General features: G+C 37.4%; 1 protein-coding gene across 1 annotated transcript; it reads right to left on the bottom strand.

Moving 5' to 3' along the window:
• Positions 1-511: 511 nt before the first annotated feature.
• SLU7 (SLU7 homolog, splicing factor) lies at positions 512-17,485 on the bottom strand. Its single transcript, XM_019433769.2, has 16 exons — positions 17,365-17,485; positions 15,289-15,474; positions 14,011-14,164; positions 13,591-13,671; positions 13,134-13,298; positions 12,177-12,245; positions 7,222-7,269; positions 6,906-7,037; positions 6,552-6,649; positions 6,040-6,107; positions 5,767-5,906; positions 4,718-4,879; positions 3,302-3,406; positions 3,073-3,144; positions 2,634-2,750; positions 512-2,020 (listed from the first exon to the last, which is right to left on the bottom strand). The coding sequence occupies exons 2-16, from the start codon at positions 15,456-15,458 to the stop codon at positions 1,841-1,843; spliced, it is 1,761 nt and encodes a 586-aa protein (XP_019289314.1). The 5' UTR covers positions 15,459-15,474; positions 17,365-17,485; the 3' UTR covers positions 512-1,840.
• Between the last annotated feature and the right edge of the window lie 1,986 nt (positions 17,486-19,471).

The raw sequence follows: 19,471 nt of genomic DNA on the forward strand, positions 1-19,471 counted from the left end.
TAGAGAAAGGAGTAGGCTTTAGAGTCAATAGATACTTGGCTTTATGTCCTGGCCCTAACACTTTTACTTATCAGGACCTGAGCAAGCTACCTGGACTTATTAAGCCCTTGTGCTTATTATAAAATAGAGAGATTATCCATTAGTCCATGAAGTTCTTTTGCAGAGATAATATACAAAAATTACAGTACATAGTTCCAGCACTCAACAGGCAGCTATTCGGGAAATAAAATCAAAGTTCACATAACGAATCATGTTCCAGGTGTTATCTTTTTTCCAAAATCAAGAAATAAGACCTGAGTTCAGGTATTATAGAATTCTTCCTAAAATCAGTAAATTAGGTTTCATGGAAGAGGGAACAGAGACCCAGAAAAGTCAGGTGATACATTTTTTGACTTAAAAAGATCCTGAAATTTTTTAATTCAAAATTAAAGAAGCTAAGCCCCCTGACAGTCCCATAAACTGCTTTTCTGGTAAATATTTGAAATAATGCTACATACCACTCAGTTAAGTATTGTAATTATGTATCTTTATTACCAAAAGATAAATAAAATACAAAATAGACATTGTCACTTTATGGAACCACCCCATGGTAAGGTAGGAATATGAACACATAAGTCATTGACTTTCTTGAAATAGGTTAAGAATTACCTCCATTTGCATTGCTTTTTTAATTGCACAGTAGTCTGAATCTACACACTATATTCATAGTACATGACAATTCGATTGTTACTATTTCTGAGATGGTAACTTAAAGCTGTATCCTAATCAGTTTTGGTGAGCTGTTAAAAAGCCAATGTACTTCTATCAGGGGTTTGAAACAGGCTGTTTTCATTGAGCCCACTCTGTATTATTTTCATGATGGTCTTAGAAGAGCCCTGAGGATCATGGCGGTCTCAGTTATTAATAGCCCTACAAGCTATCCTTATAATTCTTCGAAGAAACCTTCAACTTCAGGTTTTGCTTTTTGCAAATTTTACAGACACCTGCTTACTATAGATATTAGGTATAATGGATATTCTACAATCTTTTAAAATTTAATATTCGTGATTATTAAAGGCAATCACAATTAAAGCAACAAATAGTATCACAAACTGTATTTTCTATGATAGAGGAAAGGATTTCTGTGTTTAAAGGCTCAAGTCCAGAATGATAAAAGACCATCACAACACTGGCTCAAAGATGACAAAATATTATTTTTCTGTTATTCTGGAGGTAAGGTACAAGGAAATATTTTAAAAATAAAAATTTTATAACCAAGTAGAAAACAGAATTATTACTATACAGATTGACATGGGAGATAAAGTTACTCATATGTTCTACAGGTTTCCTTTCAGTAACCCAAAACCCAAGATAGAATAATTTTTTTAGTTTCAGACCAGGGAAACCTTAGAAGGCAAAAACAAAGGATTCTCAAGTAACTATAATTATAGTTACTAATAATTTGAAAAAATGAAACCCTGATTTTGAGAAAGAGTAACTAATCTGCCTTCAAAATGCGTGTTAACTAGATAAAGGGCCATATGAATTGTGGAGATAAAGTTTAAGCCTTAATAATGTTGAGTAGAAGACATTCTTGCTAGGTAAAGAGCCAAGGCCTCTTTCCACATCACCTAATATAAAATTGGAAAAAAAATCTTAACATACACTTAATGAATTGCTCTTTGTTTTTCTTGTTTCTTCGGTGTACAAAGAAATGAATTTACTAAAAGACTTCTGGAAGCTTTATTAAAGTCAGGCAGCAAAAAGAGTAGTCAAGGGGTTTTCCACCTACAATTATCAGCAAGAAGCTGAAAAGAATGTATCTATGTGTCTATCTTGGGTGACTGTCTATAACTAGCTACTACTGTCCAAGGAAGGAGGCCATGGGGTCATCCGGCCTCTGACGTTTCATTCTATAGGCCTCCATTTCCTCTTCAGTGGGTTCCCGAGTTTCATATATGCTATTGTAAGGCCGCTTCCTCTCATCAATCTGCATAATCTCCTTGACGTGAAGAAGGCGGGCTTCCTCTGCATTCAGGGCCTACAGTGAAAGAAAAAACATGAGTACCACCAATAGTAGCAGAGTACCAAAAGACCCCACTGAATGTAAACTGCTATATGAAAAACCTAGATTATCTGAAAGAGCTTGAGAGTCAGCCAGACTACCTTCAAGCTACAACGAATCACTGTTTGGCTGATACAATATTTTCATACAGCAGGAAATAGTCTACCACATTTTCAATGTTAAAAAATGTTTACTTAATAACAAAGATTCAATGAGATTCACTTTACTAACATAAGTCCAAAACTGATACTTCTGGTGGAAACTACAACTCTGACTTTTCCCAAGGACTTGCTGACACAAATTTTAGAGCTAGAAGGCAATTCTTTCTGGACATATGTCAATAACTCTAAAGAACAGCTTTACAAAGAACATTTCTTCTGTACATTAGTGATTTTTATCAAACATTCTGAGAAGCAGGCAATACTAAGACAAAAAAAATCTCCATTTGCATTCTAGGCCTGATACAAGGTGACCTGAGCAAATCACCCAGACTTGGGATTTTTAAAATGAGCTTGGAGACAGGACTAGATAATTTATTAAGGTCCCTACAAATAAAGAATACTGTCATTGCTCTGACTTCATAAAGTACCTTTTTCAATTTTTCATGTTTCTTTTCTTCATCATCACTATCTGAACTGCTCTTTCGATGCTTCTTCTTCTTCTTCTTTTTCTTCTTTTTATCTTCTTTTAGTTTTTCCTGATGCATCTGATAGGGAGGATTGAAATATAGGGTTATTAATGCAAAAACAAAGTTCTGGTGCAAATTTTGAAGTCTGCCCTCCAGCACTTAAAATTTTTGGACACATGGGGTGCTGGGTGGCTCAGTCAGTTAAGTGTCTGACTTCAGCTCAGATCATGATCTCACGGTTCGTGAGTTTGAGCCCTGCATTGGGATCTCTGCTGATAGCACAAAGCCCATTTCAGATCCTCTGTTCCCCTCTCTCCCTCTCCCTCTCCCCATGCATGCGCACATTCTCTCAAAAATAAATAAACATTAAAAAAGAATTCAGGACAAATTATAGACTTACCTCCATGAGCGTTTGAGGTTTTTTTGCAGATTCTTCTCCAGTTATATCATTTATAATACATTCCTCTGAATTCTGTGGGAAAATATAGTCATTTGACTTGAGTAATCATAGTTACTGATCATTGAAGAAAAAGTTAAAATTTGAAACATGAGAAATATGTTTCATACAGATTCTGACTTAAGAACTTTTGTTGTTTTACACTTGCAAGAACTAGAGCACAATTACTTACAGCAATCTCCTTCCCAGCTTCTCCAGTGCAATAGGAATACTTGAAAAAGGAGTGACAGCATTTGTATCCCCATCGGCCTTCTTTCCAGTAAGATCCCCAGATATGCTGCAGAGAGAGAGTTGTTACTTAAAAAGGAACCTGAAACTAGGGACTCTCATACACTGTTGATATGAGCATAAAATAATACAGTACTTTAAAAGGTTAACTTGGGAGGAAACTTATGGGGATTCCAGGGCTAGCTAATAGGGACAAGGTGGCCTGCTCTCAAGTGTGACAAGCAGGCATTAAATTATAATGGTCTTACATTTTATTCCTAAAACTTTAAAAAAAAATTAGGATATTTGACTTCTCTTTAAAAATTAAGAAGGACTGGGAAATTCTGGGCCCACATTCCTACTGGGCAAGAACTGGCTGTTGCTGACCAGTGGATGCCCCTTTCAGACAGTGTTTGTGTTCTCTAGTTTGTATAATTTGCCTGAGTCACTTCACTCATATGATTTAGTAGCCTGGCTCCTATAGGTAGTTCTGTTTTTGATCCAACTTAGACAATTGTAGTTTGGGTACACGTGTTTTATAATGTGATGCAGTATGAATTACACTGTATCACTTATGTTCTTGTTAAAATATTTAACTTTAGTCAAGTCTTTAGATCTGAATTTGTTTATAGGAAATACAGAGGATAGAGGAATAACTCGTATGACATCATACAAGTAATTGAACCAGTCAAAATAGAATGTGAGTTTACAAAATAACTGTCCTGATCTGTTTAGGAGTCACTGTCCTGAAAAAGGGGAGTTTCGATAGAGGGAGATAGAGAAAAAGAGACATAACAACCAAAATAAACTTTGACTGGATTCTGACTGAAGACAAAAACAAAAGCAAAAACAAACCACCTATTTAAAGGCATTTTTGTGTATATTTTGGTAATGTGATTAAGAATTACAGATTAGAGGATATTAAGGAGTCCATGATAATTTTCTAAAGTGTGATAATGTAGGGGAATATCATTAATTTTAGGAAATACATGATATAGTGTCTATCAGTGAAATATCATAATATCTGTAATTTTCAAGTATTTTAGTAAAAAAAAAAGATACAAATATATATATGTGGGTATATGTATATACCAGCATGCATATACCCCTCCCTCTGTCCAGACAAAACATATATGGCAACATGCAAAATATTTCTGAATCTAGGTGGTGGGTATGTGGGTGAACATAATAGTATTCTAAAGTTTTTGTATTTTTAGAAAAATTTCAAAAAATAAAATTAAAATGTAAAAAAAAAAAAAAAAAAAAAAAAAAAAAAAGGAAAACAAGCCCAACAATGATTCGCTATGAAGCTGTAAAAAGAAAATATAACTCAGAGAAAAATGCTAACAAGGACACCAGATGGTTCTAGTTTAACACATACTGTGTGATTGTGGATCTTCACATCCTCCTCATACTTAGAGCAGGCGACAGCCCTCTCCTGTCCTTTGATGACTGTCCCATGTCTTGAGTACTCCACATAGTCTTCAGTCTGAGCTAAAAGCAATTCAGCTGGAGGGGCATCCAAGTGTTCTTGGCCACCATACTAAAAGAACATTGAACATTATTAAATACATTTTACAGCAAAGGTTTGCATTCAAATCTCTATTGATGAGTTTGTTTCTAATCAGAAACATGAAAGCAATATTTTTTATGGGCTCTGTTATACAAAGTACAGTGAAAAAGAAAAAGCCACATGATTTTTATAGGCAAATAAAAGATGTCTCAGTTGTTATTTATGTGTTGAGCGTGGCAGATTACCAAGTGGCCATCAATTCCTCTTAACCTTGTATGCGTGCCCATTTGCCACATGACTTTGCTACTCTTCCCCTCAAGAGATAGACAGTCTGTTTCTCCATCTTTGAATCTGGGCCTGGCCATGTTACTTGTTCAGGCCTGTGGGAAACTGGGCAAATGTGATGCAAACAAAGGCCTGGAAAGCACTTGTGCAGTGGGGCATATTTTTGTTGCTAGTCTCTGGTACCCCAAGAATGCCATATGAGGCTGGACTAGCCTACCAAAGGAGGAGAGCCCACCCTGGGCAGACATGAGCTGTTCCAGATGAGGTCTCTTAGGACAATCAGCCTGCTAACTGCTAGAGACCAGAATGAGGCCATTCTAGATCATCCAGCTTCAGATGGGCAGGCCCAGACCAGGAGACCCAGCTGACATACAAAATCGTCAGAAATAACCAATGTTTCTTTTAAACTGCTATGTTTTTATTGTTGTTGTTGTTTTCCCGCAAAAGCTTCCTGATACAGCTAAACTGATAATGTATACACTTGATTTCAAGTCAATGTGAGGGTAGGACTGTTCCTAACAAACTAAAAGGGACTTTGTGTGCATTGTATTCCAAATGTAAATTGAATGATCATTAACTGGTCATTTCTCTTTAACGAACATTCTTTTTTTAAGCATTTTGGTCAAAATTACCTTTTCCAGGATGCTTTCTTTCTGCTGTTCCTTGAAGTCTTCTTTTTTGACTTTGAAGGACTTGTACAACAGCTCTAGTTTTGTAGGATCGGCCTGCAGATGCACTTCAGATCCCTTGTCATAGGCTTCCCAAGCAAACACTACAATAATCAAAGACATTTTAATGACTTGTCAGCTACGTTTATTGCATGCTTGTTAAAAACAAACTTTTAAAAATGCCCCCAAATTTCTTTTGAGCTTATAAAAATACCTTGACTTAGAGCAAACACTTACACTGTGTCTGAGCCATTGAAATGGTATCTCCTGTGTATCTAACGAAGTTATCCCCTGCATAGCTCACTCTGTAAATGCAAATTTAAAAAACAAGTTGTTTCAGAAATTGCTTTCTTTAAGGAAAGTTCATTCTTTTCTGACCCAACCATAGATGATGTTTATTTTAACTCAAATTCAGTTTTATGATTAAAAACTCTCCCCCCACCCCTGCCCTACCTTGAAATCTATTTTTTAATGTTTACTTATTTTTGAGAGAGAGAGAGAGAGAGAGAGAGAGAGTGAGAGAGAGAGTGAGAGAGAGAGACAGACAGAGTGCAAGCATGGGAGGAACAGAGAGAGGGAGACACAGAATATGAAGCAGACTCCAGGCTCTGAGCTGAGCTGTCAGCACAGAGCCTGATGCCGGGCTCAAACCCACAGACCGTGAGGTCATGACCTGAGCTGAAGTTGGATGCTTAACTGACTGAGCCACCCAGGCGCCCCAAAATCTATACATTTAACTTGATACTTACTCATCTGGATTCTTTCCTGCATTGGCATAGGGATTCTCTCTCATCGCTCTAGTTTTGGGATCATAGTAAGCAGAATTTGGATCTAAATTCCGCAAATACTAGAAGGGAAAATGGTTTAAGACTGCATTAATGTTTACTTCTGTCAAAAAAGATTTCAGCACACTAGGCAGATGAGTCAATCACGATCAATTGTGTGTATACATTTCCGGGTACAGAAGATAAAATACAGAATGATACCTAATCTTGGAATGACTATACTACCTATATACTGTCCAGATACCAGATGAGTAGACAAAATTTGGGGTGGGAAGACAAATATTTTTTGAGTGTGTGTGTTAAGTTGGCAAGGCTTACTTTTGCAATATCTTCTCGAATCCTGAGATTCCGGACAGTAATTCGCCTCTTAGAGTCAAAGTTCTGTCCAGGCATGTCAATGTCATCTGCGTATTTATCTTCATCCTCATCTTCACTATTATGATCTTTTTCCTGAAGGAAGTGGAAAGAGGGAAAAACAAATTATAAGAAAAAAAGAGCAGCATCTAGTTCTTACTTTCCTTTAATCCAACTCTTATTCAGTTATATTCCTTAAAGCTATTATTATTAGTTATTGTTATTAGCCATTAGCCATCAGAAATTGAAAAATTTGCCAGACAAGGCAAATATTTATTACCGTTTGAGAATTTGGTTCCTCTTCTCCCCACTGGTGTTTTGGAGAATTCTGCATTATGCAAGAAGAAAAAGAATTTGTTATTTTATTCCACTGAATCTACTGATTCACACTTTATTTTTTTATTATCATTTTTTTAATGTTTAGTTTTGAGAGAGAGAGAGTTAGAGCAAGCACAAGCAGGGGAGGGGCAGCGAGGGAGACAGAGAATCCAAAGCAGGCTCCAGGCTCCAAGCTGTGAGCACAGAGCCTGATGCAGGGCTCACACTCATGAAGTGTGAGATCATGACCGGAGCTGAAGTTGGATGCTTAACCGACTGAGCCACCCAGAAGCCCTTATTGATTCACATGTTAAATACTTAGGTAAAATAATATAACTTAAATCTAACTGAACAAATCCTCCTATTTCTCATTGTAATGAACACATAAGTTCTGAATACAAGTATGTACTTATGAATAATTTTATCAGACTGTCTACAAAGCCAGTAAATTTCTAGAGAATTTTCAATGATATAGGATTATAATCACACAAGGGTAGGAGGAACATCAAGATGACCAATGTAATCAATATATATTCATTTCTTATATGTTAACCTTTAGACACCATTTTTGCTAAACCTTACTAGTTTTCTATCAAGTCCAAAAAGAAAATGTTACAGGATCATGTAATAAGTATCTTTAGAACCAGAACAGCTTATGTAAAATTTAGGCAATGAAGGAATCTACTCAGATGACACCATACTGTAATTTAAGAAGGGCGAGATCCTTGGCACAAAGATACTCTTTCTTCATTAGCAACTGGTCAGGATTTTCTCTAATTCTACAAAATGCCTATACCAAAGTAATCAGTATTTTATCATGTCCCTTTAAAAACCTTCAAAGGCTAAAAAGAGTACCTTATAGTATAGTGGAGGAATATGAAAATATATGTGTGTGTGAATCAATCTATCTATCTATCTATCTATCTATCTATCTATCTATCTATCCATTCTCCCTATATAAATAGAATGATAGATATAGATACATATACAATATATTGGTGAGAGCATAAATTTGAGCAGCTCTCCTAAATAGTATCTAAGTGATATGACACCAAAATATTAAATAAAATACTCACTGTGTCAACAACTACACATTAAGGAATTTACTCTAAGGGAATAATGTATCAATTATATAAAGAGATATGTACAAGAATGTGATTTATAGTGTCGTATATAGTATCAAAAATTTGGGAAAAAAATCAACTTAATAATAGATAATTGGTTATATACATTACTGTACTTGATGAACACTGAACATCCATTAAGGTGATTCTATCTGGGGCACCTGGGTGACTCAGTCAGTTAGGTGTCCAACTCTTGGTTTCAGCTGAGGTCATAATCTCACGGTCATGAGACTGAGCCCGTTCCTGGCTCCACACTGGGCATGGAGCCTACTTAGGATTCTCTCTCTCTCTCTTTTCCTCTGCCCTTCCCCTGCTCATGCTTGAACTCTCCCCCCTCCCCCAAAAAACCGTGAAAGTGATTCTATTCAATCTGCAGGAAAAAAACATATAATTTGCTACCCCCCTTTCTTTTTTGCTGTTATTTTTTTTGCTGTTAAAAAGGGAGAAAGAGATGGGAATAACATTATATATTTGTTTTTGTTTGTATTTATGTAAGAAACTCTGAAAGTATCCACAAGAAAAACAGATTATGGGGGGGTGGTGAGGTTTTGAGATAGGATGAATGGAGGCGAGGATGGGAGACTTTTTACTGCATATCTTCTTAAATTACTCTGAGTTTTATATAATACCATGTGAATTTATATAAAAATAAATAGGTCTATATTTATTTAATTACACAGAAAACATGATCTCATTGCCTCTATCGTTTAACTGAAAGAGGTGATAATTAAGTATGCAAAGATGAAATCCACATAAAAAACAAGTTGTATTATCATTACACACATATATAGATATATGGGGGTAGGTGGAGTGGGACCTAGAAAGGCCAACCTCAAAATGTTAATAGTTAAAATAGGAGATACTGACTTTCTTCCTTATAATTTTTCTAAAATTTCTTTCACTGCATATGTGTTACTTTCAGAATCATTTTTTTAAATAAAGATTTCATTTTTTAAGTAATTTCTACACCCAACATGGGGTTCGAACTCACAAGCCTGAGATAAAGAGTCACAAGCCTTACTGACTGAGGCAGCCAGGCGTCCCAGAATTATGTGTTCTTTTAAATGTTCTTCAGTTATTTTTATTTTTGGTTTAGAGAATAAGAGAGGAGGAGAGGGGCAGAGAGACAGAGAGAATCTTAAGCAGGCTCCACACTCAGTGTGGAGTGTGGAGCCTGGTGTCAGGCTTGATCCCATGACCCTCGGATTATGACCTCAGCTGAAATCAAGAGTCAGACACTTAACCAACTGAGCTGCCTAGGTGCCTGTTTTTTGTTTTATTTTTTAAGTTTATTTATTTATTTTGAGAGAGAGAGAGAAGAGAGTGTACGTGAGCAGGGATGGGGCAGAGAGAGAGAGAGAGAGAGAGAGAGAGAGAGAGAGAAAGAAAGAATACCAAGTAGGCTCTGTGTTATTAGCACAGAGCCTGACACAGGACTTGGTCTCATGATCTGTGAGATCATGACCTGAGCCAAAGTCAAGAGTTGGATGCTTAACCAACTAAGACATCCAGGCACCTCTGTTTTTTAAAAAAAATAATTGTTTTTTGGAGTTCCCACAAGTTGCGAGTTCAACAACAAAAAAATTTATAATGCTGTACAGAAAGTTCAGTCTCTACAGTAGACTTTTCTCCTATGTATATAGTTAATATCCAAGTACTGAAGTGGTCAAAAATCATCAGTCCCCTGTATACATTTAAGTATGCTTACTGGGGAACTAAATTATACTATGTTTACGATAAACAACAGAGAATTTATTAGAACAAAAGAAACAGGCCATTTTCCTTTTTCCAGAATTGGTGGTAACAACAGTTATGAATTACCAAATGTTTACTTACTATGTGATATGAATGCTAAACCTCCTGAAGGGTACATGTTATCTCTGTTTGAGAGATGACAAACTGAGGCTCAGAGAAGCAAATTAATTTTTCTATGATCACCTAGCTAGACAAGGACAGAGCTGGATTTTAGCATCTATCTGTTAACCTGTGCTGTGAGCCTCAGGGACTGTTTGCTAAGTGGCTTAGGGACTGTTCGCTTGGTGCTTACTTAGGTCTGTTTCTAATTCATACTTGGCAAGAATTCCTTTTAGAAATTTAAACTCCAAATGTTTTTTATGTGTGCCATAAATTTGTTAAAAAAAAAAAACTTTTAATAAGCATAATATACATTAACTATTAAGTTGTCATGAATAAAAAATTGGCTGCAATACATCTTTTTACTATAAAATTTTTCTGGTCAAAAATTTTGTTTTATTCACCTATAAAATTATTATAGTCATTATGGAAAATGTAGAAAGCGATAGTAAAAATACAAAGAAAAATTTACTAATTCTACACTGGATGAGAATTAGTATTCTTATCTTTTTTCCTATGTGATGTTACAATATTTTTTCATGTGTTATTTAAATGTAAGTGTTGGGGCGCCTGGGTGGCTTGGTCGGTTAAGCGTCCGACTTCGGCTCAGGTCATGATCTCACGGTCCGTGAGTTCGAGCCCCGCATCGGGCTCTGTGCTGACAGCTCAGAGCCTGGAGCCTGTTTCAGATTCTGTGTCTCCCTCTCTCTCTGCTCCTCCCCTGTTCATGCTCTGTCTCTCTCTGTCTCAAAAATGAATAAAGGTTAAAAAAAAAAATAAATAAATAAATAAATAAATGTAAGTGTTACCCACTGTTGTTATAAAGATTTTAAGAGCTATGCCCCAGGGGCGCCTGGGTGGCTCAGTCGGTTGAGCATCTGACTTCGACTCAGGTCATGATCCTGTGGTTCATGAGTTCAAGCCTCACATCGGGCTCTGTGCCGACAGCTCAGAGCCTGGAGTCTGTTTCAGATTCTGTGTCTCTCTCTCTCTCTGCCCCTTGCCTGCTCACGCTTTGTCTCTCTCAAAAATAAACATTAAAAAAAATTTTAAAAAAAGAGCCATGCCCCATTCTATCATGCAGATGCAGGACAGTTTACTTCACCAATTCCCCGTTCCTATTTAAGCTATTTCATTTTCTTGCTATCTTAAAAAGTGCTACAATGAACATCTTTGCATATATGATTTTTTCCTGATTACTAGAAAATTTTTTTAGGATTGAAAGATCTACTAATTTAATTCCAGAAAACGTATATAAATATTTTATGGCAACATTCTTTACAAAATGATTGTGCCAAGGTATATTCTCATGAATGGTATGAGTGCCAGTTTTGCTCTTTCCTCTCAATAGCACTTCTCTGTCCCTAAAATCTTGTTTTTTTTAATGTTTGTTTTTGCGAGAGACAGAGAGAGAGAAGAGGGAAGAGAGAAGAGGGAAGAGAGAGGAGAGAAGAGAGAGGAGAGGAGAGGAGAGGAGAGGAGAGGAGAGGAGAGGAGAGGGAGAGAGGGAGAGAGGAAGAGAGGGAGAGAGGGAGAGAGGGAGAGAGGGAGAGAGGGAGAGAGGGAGAGAGGGAGAGAGGGAGAGAGGGAGAGAGGGAGGGAGAGAGAGAGAGAGAGAGAGAGAGGGGGGGGGAAAGAGAGGGAGGGAGAGAGAGAGAGAGAGAGAGAGAGAGAGAGAACACGTGCACACAGGGGAGAGGGAGCCAGAGTATCTGAAGCGGGCTTTGTGCTGACAGCAGATAGTTGAATATGGGGCTCGAAATCATGAACCGTGAGAGATCATGACCTGAGCTGAAGTTGGATGCTTAACTGACTGAGCCACTCTGGCACCCCTGCTAAAATCTTTTCTAACTGGAGAGATAAAATGAATTCTTGTTTCAATTTTCATTTTTGTTTGCTAAGAGTTTGAATTTTTTTATTGATCATTTTTATTACTTACAGCTTGTTCCACTAATTTCCCTGAGGCTAATTCTTCTTGGAGTTTCTGGGCTTTCAGTGTTCGTTTTGCCTAATAAAAAAGGAAACATTTGAAATTAACTTTACAACATTCAAATGAACATTTAGTTTTTTTATATTTAAAATCAACAAATTTATTGCGTTCAGAAAGTTCACTAAACAAGGTCGTCTCTTTGGGATTTCTTGTAGCTCCAGATCTATGGTTTCTAAACAGGAGTTACAAACTCCTGTTTGAACCAGGCATTAATATAAACTGAGTCAAACAGCAGCAGTGATTAAACTGCAGAGAACAAGCTAAGTCCAGGAGCAGCTGTCACCTGACTCCAGATGACTGACTCTTACCAGGCAGACCCAGGATTACCATATCATTGTTCAAGAATAGATGAAACTTACATTATACGAAATCCCATGATTTTTAAATGTAAACTCTACTTAAAAAAAAAGAAAAAGGCAGTGTGACTATGGATTTTAAGGAATGGGGATGAGTAGGTAAAATCATAACAGAAAAAAACCGAAGTTGAATTAAAATAAAATTCGATTTTCTGAAATGAGTTATCCTATTCCCCTCTCACCTCTCTCAAATGCTATGCGAGACAATGGTAAAAATAGGTCCATGGGCAAGATGCAGTGTGTGTGTGTACGGGGGGGCAAGAGTTTATAACCTTAAAAAGCCAAAAGCTTTAGATATTAATCTGTTCTCATGCTTCCAATATCTTCTGCAACCTCAGGAATCAAAAAACAATATAAGAATCAAATAAGACACTGCTGCCAATAGGGCTAGCCCACTTCATCTTCACTATTCCATTAGGCCTACTACTATTATTATAAAAATGCTACCATTTTTATATTGCTTGAAGACAAAAAATAGAGTTGCTAAACCAGTGATACAGCAAAATGTACATTCTTTAAGGAATGTGGGAAAGCAGGGAACTTTGCTCACCAGATCAACTTTGGCGTATTCCTCTACAATTTTCATGTGTTCCTCTGGATTGTAGCCATTCCACCGGTCCCTCTTCCCATCATAGTCAAACATCAGCTGGGGCTGGACATGCTCATCTGGAGCTATATTAGTACCTGTAAATTTTGCTCCAACTCGCCTAGGTCTCTGGGAAATAAAATAAAATAAAATCTTTCCCTAAGTTCCTGTAGCCCAGAGGAAAATTTCAGATGACCTTTACAAAGCAAGGATAAACACACCATGGGAGTTTATGGTCTGTTCAGTTATCAGTTACTCTCCCAGCAGTAAATTCTGATGGTGCTAATCTAATTTCACTCAAATTAATTTTTTTTTTAACTTGTACCAAAATTTAGGTAATTTTAGAAAAATAGAATTAATCTGACAAGGAAGAATAAAAGAGACTCTGACAAGTTTCTAAAATTCTCAAAGGTGAGCTTACCTCAAAGCAGTCTTTCTTTTTGTGTGTCATGGCCCCACAATTTTCACATGCTCCCTTGCGGTACTTAGTAGTTATGGAATTCTATAAATGGATACAAAGAAAAACAAAATATTCTAATTATCTGAATAAATTAGAAATAATTTTGGCTCTCACTACTATATTATCTAATGAAGTGACTGACTCATTAAGAGAAAAACGAGTTAGAGTCTCCATACTTTATAAATGAGAAAATTAAGTACTTTAGCAACATAAAATTTATAAAAGAAAACACAGACTAAAATAGTATGTATTGTGAATTTTAATCCCAGGTAAAAGATTATATAATGTTTCAATTTAACATAGTATCGAAGGTTCTTATATGAAGTTCTTAAAATAAAATCTCCATTTCCAAAAGGATATATAGAAAAGTTGCCCACATACCTCTTTTACACCCCTCTTGTACCATTCTCCAGATGAGCTGTATTGCTTCTGTTTCTCTGGTTGTGGTCTCTGGTGCTTTAAAGTAGGTCTTTTTGATGGATCAATATACCATGGCACTGAAGAAATATACTGAGGTATATGAGGGTTGATGTCTCTGTAATTAAAAAAAAATATATATATTTTTAAAGAATAAAGTTTGGGGGGTGCTTGGGTGGCTCAGTTGGTTAAGCGTCTGACTCTTGATTTTGGCTCAGGTCATGATCTCACGGTTCATGAGATCGAGCCTTGCATAGGGATCTGTGCTGACAATGTGGAGCTTGCTTGGGATTCTCTCCTTCTCTCTCCGCCTCTTCCCACTTGTGCTTACTCATGCTGTCTCCCTCTCTCTCTCAAAAATAAACAAACATGTAAAAAAGGAAAAAAGTTTGAAAATAGTTGATATTACAATTACAAAGGTAGCCTTTATAGACTCTAAGGCCAGAGATAATGCAGTGGGAGGGAGAGGGAAGAGAATATGCTTGGTATCTCTATAATATAGAAAAAAAAAAAAGAAAAGTAAGCAAAATAATTTATACTTTATTTTAGATTGAAAAAAATTCCAATATAGAAACTAAGAATAGTGATAGAACTGAAGTGAGGAGATAGATATGGAAGACACGGATGTATGTTAGTAAATAATGTCTTATAAAAGAGTAAGAAGCTAGCTAATGTCTAGAGTTGATTAAAACAATGATGTAGGTACATTATTTAGAGATGTGGAAGTATCAACCAGAAAAACTCAAAACATAAAGATTTAGAAGATTTGCAGAGGTGGAACAAGGAGAGGGAGGGGTTGAAAGGGATGACTGCTGTTCATTGTAAGTCCTTCAATATTTTTTTATTAAACCTTACATATATGAATTTGATAAAATAATAAAAACAAAAAGAAGGTAAATGGTAAAGATAGCTTCCTGTTAAAGCAAAGGATGAAAAATTACTCAACTACGTGGACATAAATTTGAATTTTTAAAAAATGTTTATTTATTTACTTTGAGAGAGAGGGAGAGAGAGAGAGCATGTGCACAAGGGAAAGGCAGAAACAGAAAGGGAGAGAGAGAATCCCAAGCAGGCTCTACGTGGGGTCAGCGCAGAGCCAGACATGGGCCTCAATCTTACAAACCTTGAGACCATAACCTGAATGGAAACCAGGAGTTAGACGCTTCACCGACTGAGTCACCCAGGCGCCCCATAAATCTGAATTCTGAATGAACAGATCATGCAAATAATGAAAGAACTTACTTTCCTTCTTCATCAACTTCTGCAGGAGCATTACCCAGTTTCCGCTGCTCTTCTAACTCCTTCTTCTTTCTCCAGTCCTCTCTGGTCATCTTCTTTGGTTCCTCCAGACTCATTTCTTTGGACCCCGACAGGGGGGCCACATTAACTGCATCTACAGCTGCAGCTGACATGGTTATCTGGACCCCTCTATGAAAAGAATGAAATACATATTAGTATAAAGTAGGCCTTCATGAATTCATCAGTAAAACTATTAAAAGTACATCCTAATAACATATACTACAGTCTGGCTTATATATCTCATAAGTTCTTATAGTATCTGTAAGGGAAGGGTCTTGTTCCCCTCCACAAAGTCTCTATTTACCATCTGTAGTTCCTCCCTCAACTCTAATTTATAAATGCAGAGAAATATATAGACATGTACTCAAAATTTCATAAGACTCTTTCATTAACATTCCTGAATTTCTCTACGTGTGTCTCAGACTTTACCAACACATTACCTTACATGAGTAAACAATGTCCTGTTTTCCTTAAAGACAAAATGCCTTAAGAATTATCTATATCCGCTGACTCTATTTCCTCATCTCCTACTTCTCTCCTCAATCACTCTAACTTAGCTTCCATTCCCTACCTCTCTAAAGAATTACCACTAAGTTATCAATGATCAATGTACTAAATCCACTATACATTTTTCAGTTCTGTTCCTTCCCTCTTGAAATATTCTTATCCCTTGGCGTAAGTAACACTATACTCTCCTGTTTTTTCTTGACTCTTGCTGCTCCTGTCTCCTTTGCAGGTTCATCTAGGTCTGCCTAGTTATTTGATTTTGCATTCTACAGGGCTCAGTGCTAGAGTCTCTTTCATTACTCAGGACTCCATCAGTAGACTAGGTCATCTATTTCTAAGGCTTCATAGCCACAGTATATTACTGTTGGCTCTCCAACTTACATCTCCTCTCCAGATCTTTTATCTGAGTTTCATATACATATATTCCAATTGCTTACTTCATAGCATCTTCACTTAGAGGTCTTAGTGATACCTAAACTCAACAAATCTTAATTGAAACTCATGATCTCCTCCATGAAATCTCATCTCCATTCACTGTTTCCTCTCTTTTTTTTTAAATTTTTTTTAACATTTATTTACTTTTGAGACAGAGAGAGACAGAGCATGAACGGGGGAGGGACAGACAGAGAAGGAGACATAGAATCGGAAGCAGGCTCCAGGCTCTGAGCCATCAGCCCAGAGCCCAGACGCGGGGCTCGAACTCAGGGACCGCGAGATCGTGACCTGATCTGAAGTCGGACGCTTAACCGACTGAGCCACCCAGGCGCCCTGTTTCCTCTCTTAATGAAAAATACCACTCATTCCTTTACATATGTGTCCCAGCTAATCTCCACACCTATTTCATCACTAAGTATTGTTATTTTCACCTTCTGAATAGCACTCAAATTTATCTACTTCTCTCTATTCTCAATGCTACCATTTCAGTGTAAGTTATTACTTTCCCTTCTTATGGGTCTTCTGTCAGTCTCTCCAATCAGTTCTCCACACTGCAGTGTTATTTTTTCAAAATACGTATTTAATCATACCATGTCCTACTACTGCACAAGCTTAAAATCCTTCAATGTGGCACTGTCCAAGAGAAATATAATGCCAGCCTCATACATCATTTTAAGCATTCCAGTAGTCATATTAAGATAGTAAAAAAAAAAAAAGCAGCTTCTCTTAATATAAGAGAAACTAAGGTAAGTCTTTAAAATCTGACAGATTTTATAGGTATTCAGACTAATCCCCAACAACACTGTCCCCCTAACAGCTGGACAGTGCACCTCCAACATCTGATAATTCATACTCTAAAAACCACTGAAGACGCACTCCTGGTCTGGCTGGGCACAAGTAAAGTGTCTGAGGCCTAGGACGGCGGCTTCTTTCTCGGTCCCCAATCCCCGTTTCCCCCTCGACCTGGCGTTCATCACTTCCGTAAGGATATATCTAAGAATTAGGAGCCTTCAGACTATTTTCCAGAGTTTTCTAGCTTCGCTTCTTCTCGATCCCCAAATTCCCACATTTCCTCACCCAGTCCGGCCACAGCCGACCCCAAAGGCTTGCGACAGAGACGAGATCAGTCCGTCAATGTTTACTTCCTGTTGTTCCGCCCTCTCCCGGCAGCCACTTCGGTAGTTTCCGGACGAGAGGCAACATGCGCATTAACATCTTGTGGAGGGGGAGGGAACTCAGGCTCCCACGCGACGTTGAAATCGCGAGATCTCGAGGTTTTCCCCCCTCCCCCCCCCCCCCCCCCCCCCCCCCGCGCCCCAGGACTGTGAAGGGAGTTAGTTTCAGCAGTTGTTTTCCTGTTGCCTGCTTTTGAATTATTGTTTCTTTTAGAATCGCAGAATCTTAGGATGTTAAAAAAAAAAAAGTCCGTAGGAAAGGCAACAGCTTAAGTTTTTCTACAGAACTGTAAAATGAATGGGGAAGTTCGTGACGTATTAAGGGGAAAAAAAAAGGCAGTTACAATTAGTATTAATTAGTAGCCGCGTATTGTGTAACACGTTGGGGACGTGGTGAAGAAAAAGTGACTTTATGTCCTCGAATTTAGTCATGCAGAGTGAAAAAGACACTTAAAATAATTTCAAATAATTTACAGTTGTAAAAAGTCGCTGTGAAAGGAATACCAGGTGCTATGAGAACATAAGGGACTAATAGGTAATTGTGACTTCGTGCACCCCAAGTGATCTTGTGTTTTACCTTTAGAAAAAAATACTATAAAACAATTTCTATTTAAGGAAACCAATAGTATCTGATATCCCAACCCTCCTTTTAAAGTGCACATATGAAGTAAGATAAAATACTGGAAAATAAGCAGTCATTTTGGTAGTAGAATTTCTTGTGTTTTCTTTGTGCTGTTATCTTTTCTTCCTCAAAGTAACATGTATTGCTTTTATTTTTTTAATTTTTTTTAAATGCCTATTTATTTTTGAGAGAGAGCACCAGTACAGGAGGGGCAGAGAGAGAGAGAGAGAAAGAGAGAGAGAGAGAATTAGAGAATCTAAAAGAGGCTCCAGGCTCTGAGCTGTCAGTACAGAGCTCCATGGGGGCTGGAACCCATCAACAGGGAGATCATGACCTGAGATCACGACCTGAGCTGCAGTGGGAAGCATAACCCACTGAGCCACCCAGGCGCCTCAACATGTATTGCTTTTAACAGTAAAAGTGAAAATAGTTAACATCCTTGCCTCAAAAGGAGCCAATCGTAATCTTATTTTTTTCTTATTAAAACTTTGCAGTGCCTAGAGTTGAAGAAGGTTAATACTAATTTTGATTTTACAGGGCAGTAGGTGAAGGGATAGAAAAGATCAGAGAATGGCCTGAAAGCGAGTAGTCTCTGAATCACCTATGTTTTATTTTTATCTTTTAAAACAATTATTGCAATTTGCTTGGAAGGTTTGAGGCCTGTTTAAAACCACCAGGCACAAGGCATGAGGCTGGCTCAGTAGGTGGAGCGTGCAACTCTTGATCTTGGGGTTGTGATTTTGAGCCCCATGTTGGGTGTAGAGGTTACTTAAAAATGAAGTCTTAAAAAAAAAGACCCAAAAAACAAAAACAAAAAAAACCAAACAGGCACAATCCAGGAAGCATATCTCCTAGAGGAATCATAAAATATGCTGGACAAGAAGGAAGAGTATTTTGTAAGGTTTGGGTTCCTCCTGGAGGATTTTGAGGAGGGTTGTAGGGAAGCAAGGGTCAGTACTAGATGGGTTGCTGTTTGTAAATCTCAATTAGAATTAACTGGGATTGATTAGGATCTAGGTGCTGTTATAAGGTGAGGGTGATTTACTAATTGGGTAATTCCAATAATAGTAGGGAGTCTGGGGCATCACTGGTGAGAAAGCAGTGATCACACAGAGAGTGGTTTATAGCATTTTACATTTACTGTATGACCTTTGGAGACCATGCTTCCTGTTGTAGGGGAAGACTGACCCTGGGGAGATAAATATCTTGCACCCAAAGACCTAAGGAGATAGAGAATCCCCACTTTGAAGCTTTAGTACTGTACAGATTGGTTTCAAAATGAACACTTTTGTGTGCTGATGATGTAATATGGAGCTGAAACATTTAGGAGGAGATACAGGGTGAAAATAAGGGGAGGAGTAGGAATCAAAGAAAAAGGACAGGGAAG

This window comes from Panthera pardus, unplaced genomic scaffold, assembly GCF_024362965.1.
Source record: "Panthera pardus isolate Hobbes unplaced genomic scaffold, ASM2436296v1 HiC_scaffold_2, whole genome shotgun sequence".
Taxonomy (NCBI): Eukaryota; Metazoa; Chordata; class Mammalia; order Carnivora; family Felidae; genus Panthera; species Panthera pardus.

What these genes read in the sequence shown, in the direction of transcription:
- SLU7 (XM_019433769.2), bottom strand. Translation starts at nt 15,458, where the DNA reads ATGTCAGCTGCAGCTGTAGATGCAGTTAATGTGGCCCCCCTGTCGGGG. An exon ending in ACAAGAGGGGTGTAAAAGAG is followed by an intron (nt 13,672 to 14,010) that starts GTATGTGGGCAA and finishes ATCCATTTATAG; the next exon opens with AATTCCATAACTACTAAGTA. An exon ending in GCAGGAAAGAATCCAGATGA is followed by an intron (nt 6,108 to 6,551) that starts GTAAGTATCAAG and finishes TTGCATTTACAG; the next exon opens with AGTGAGCTATGCAGGGGATA.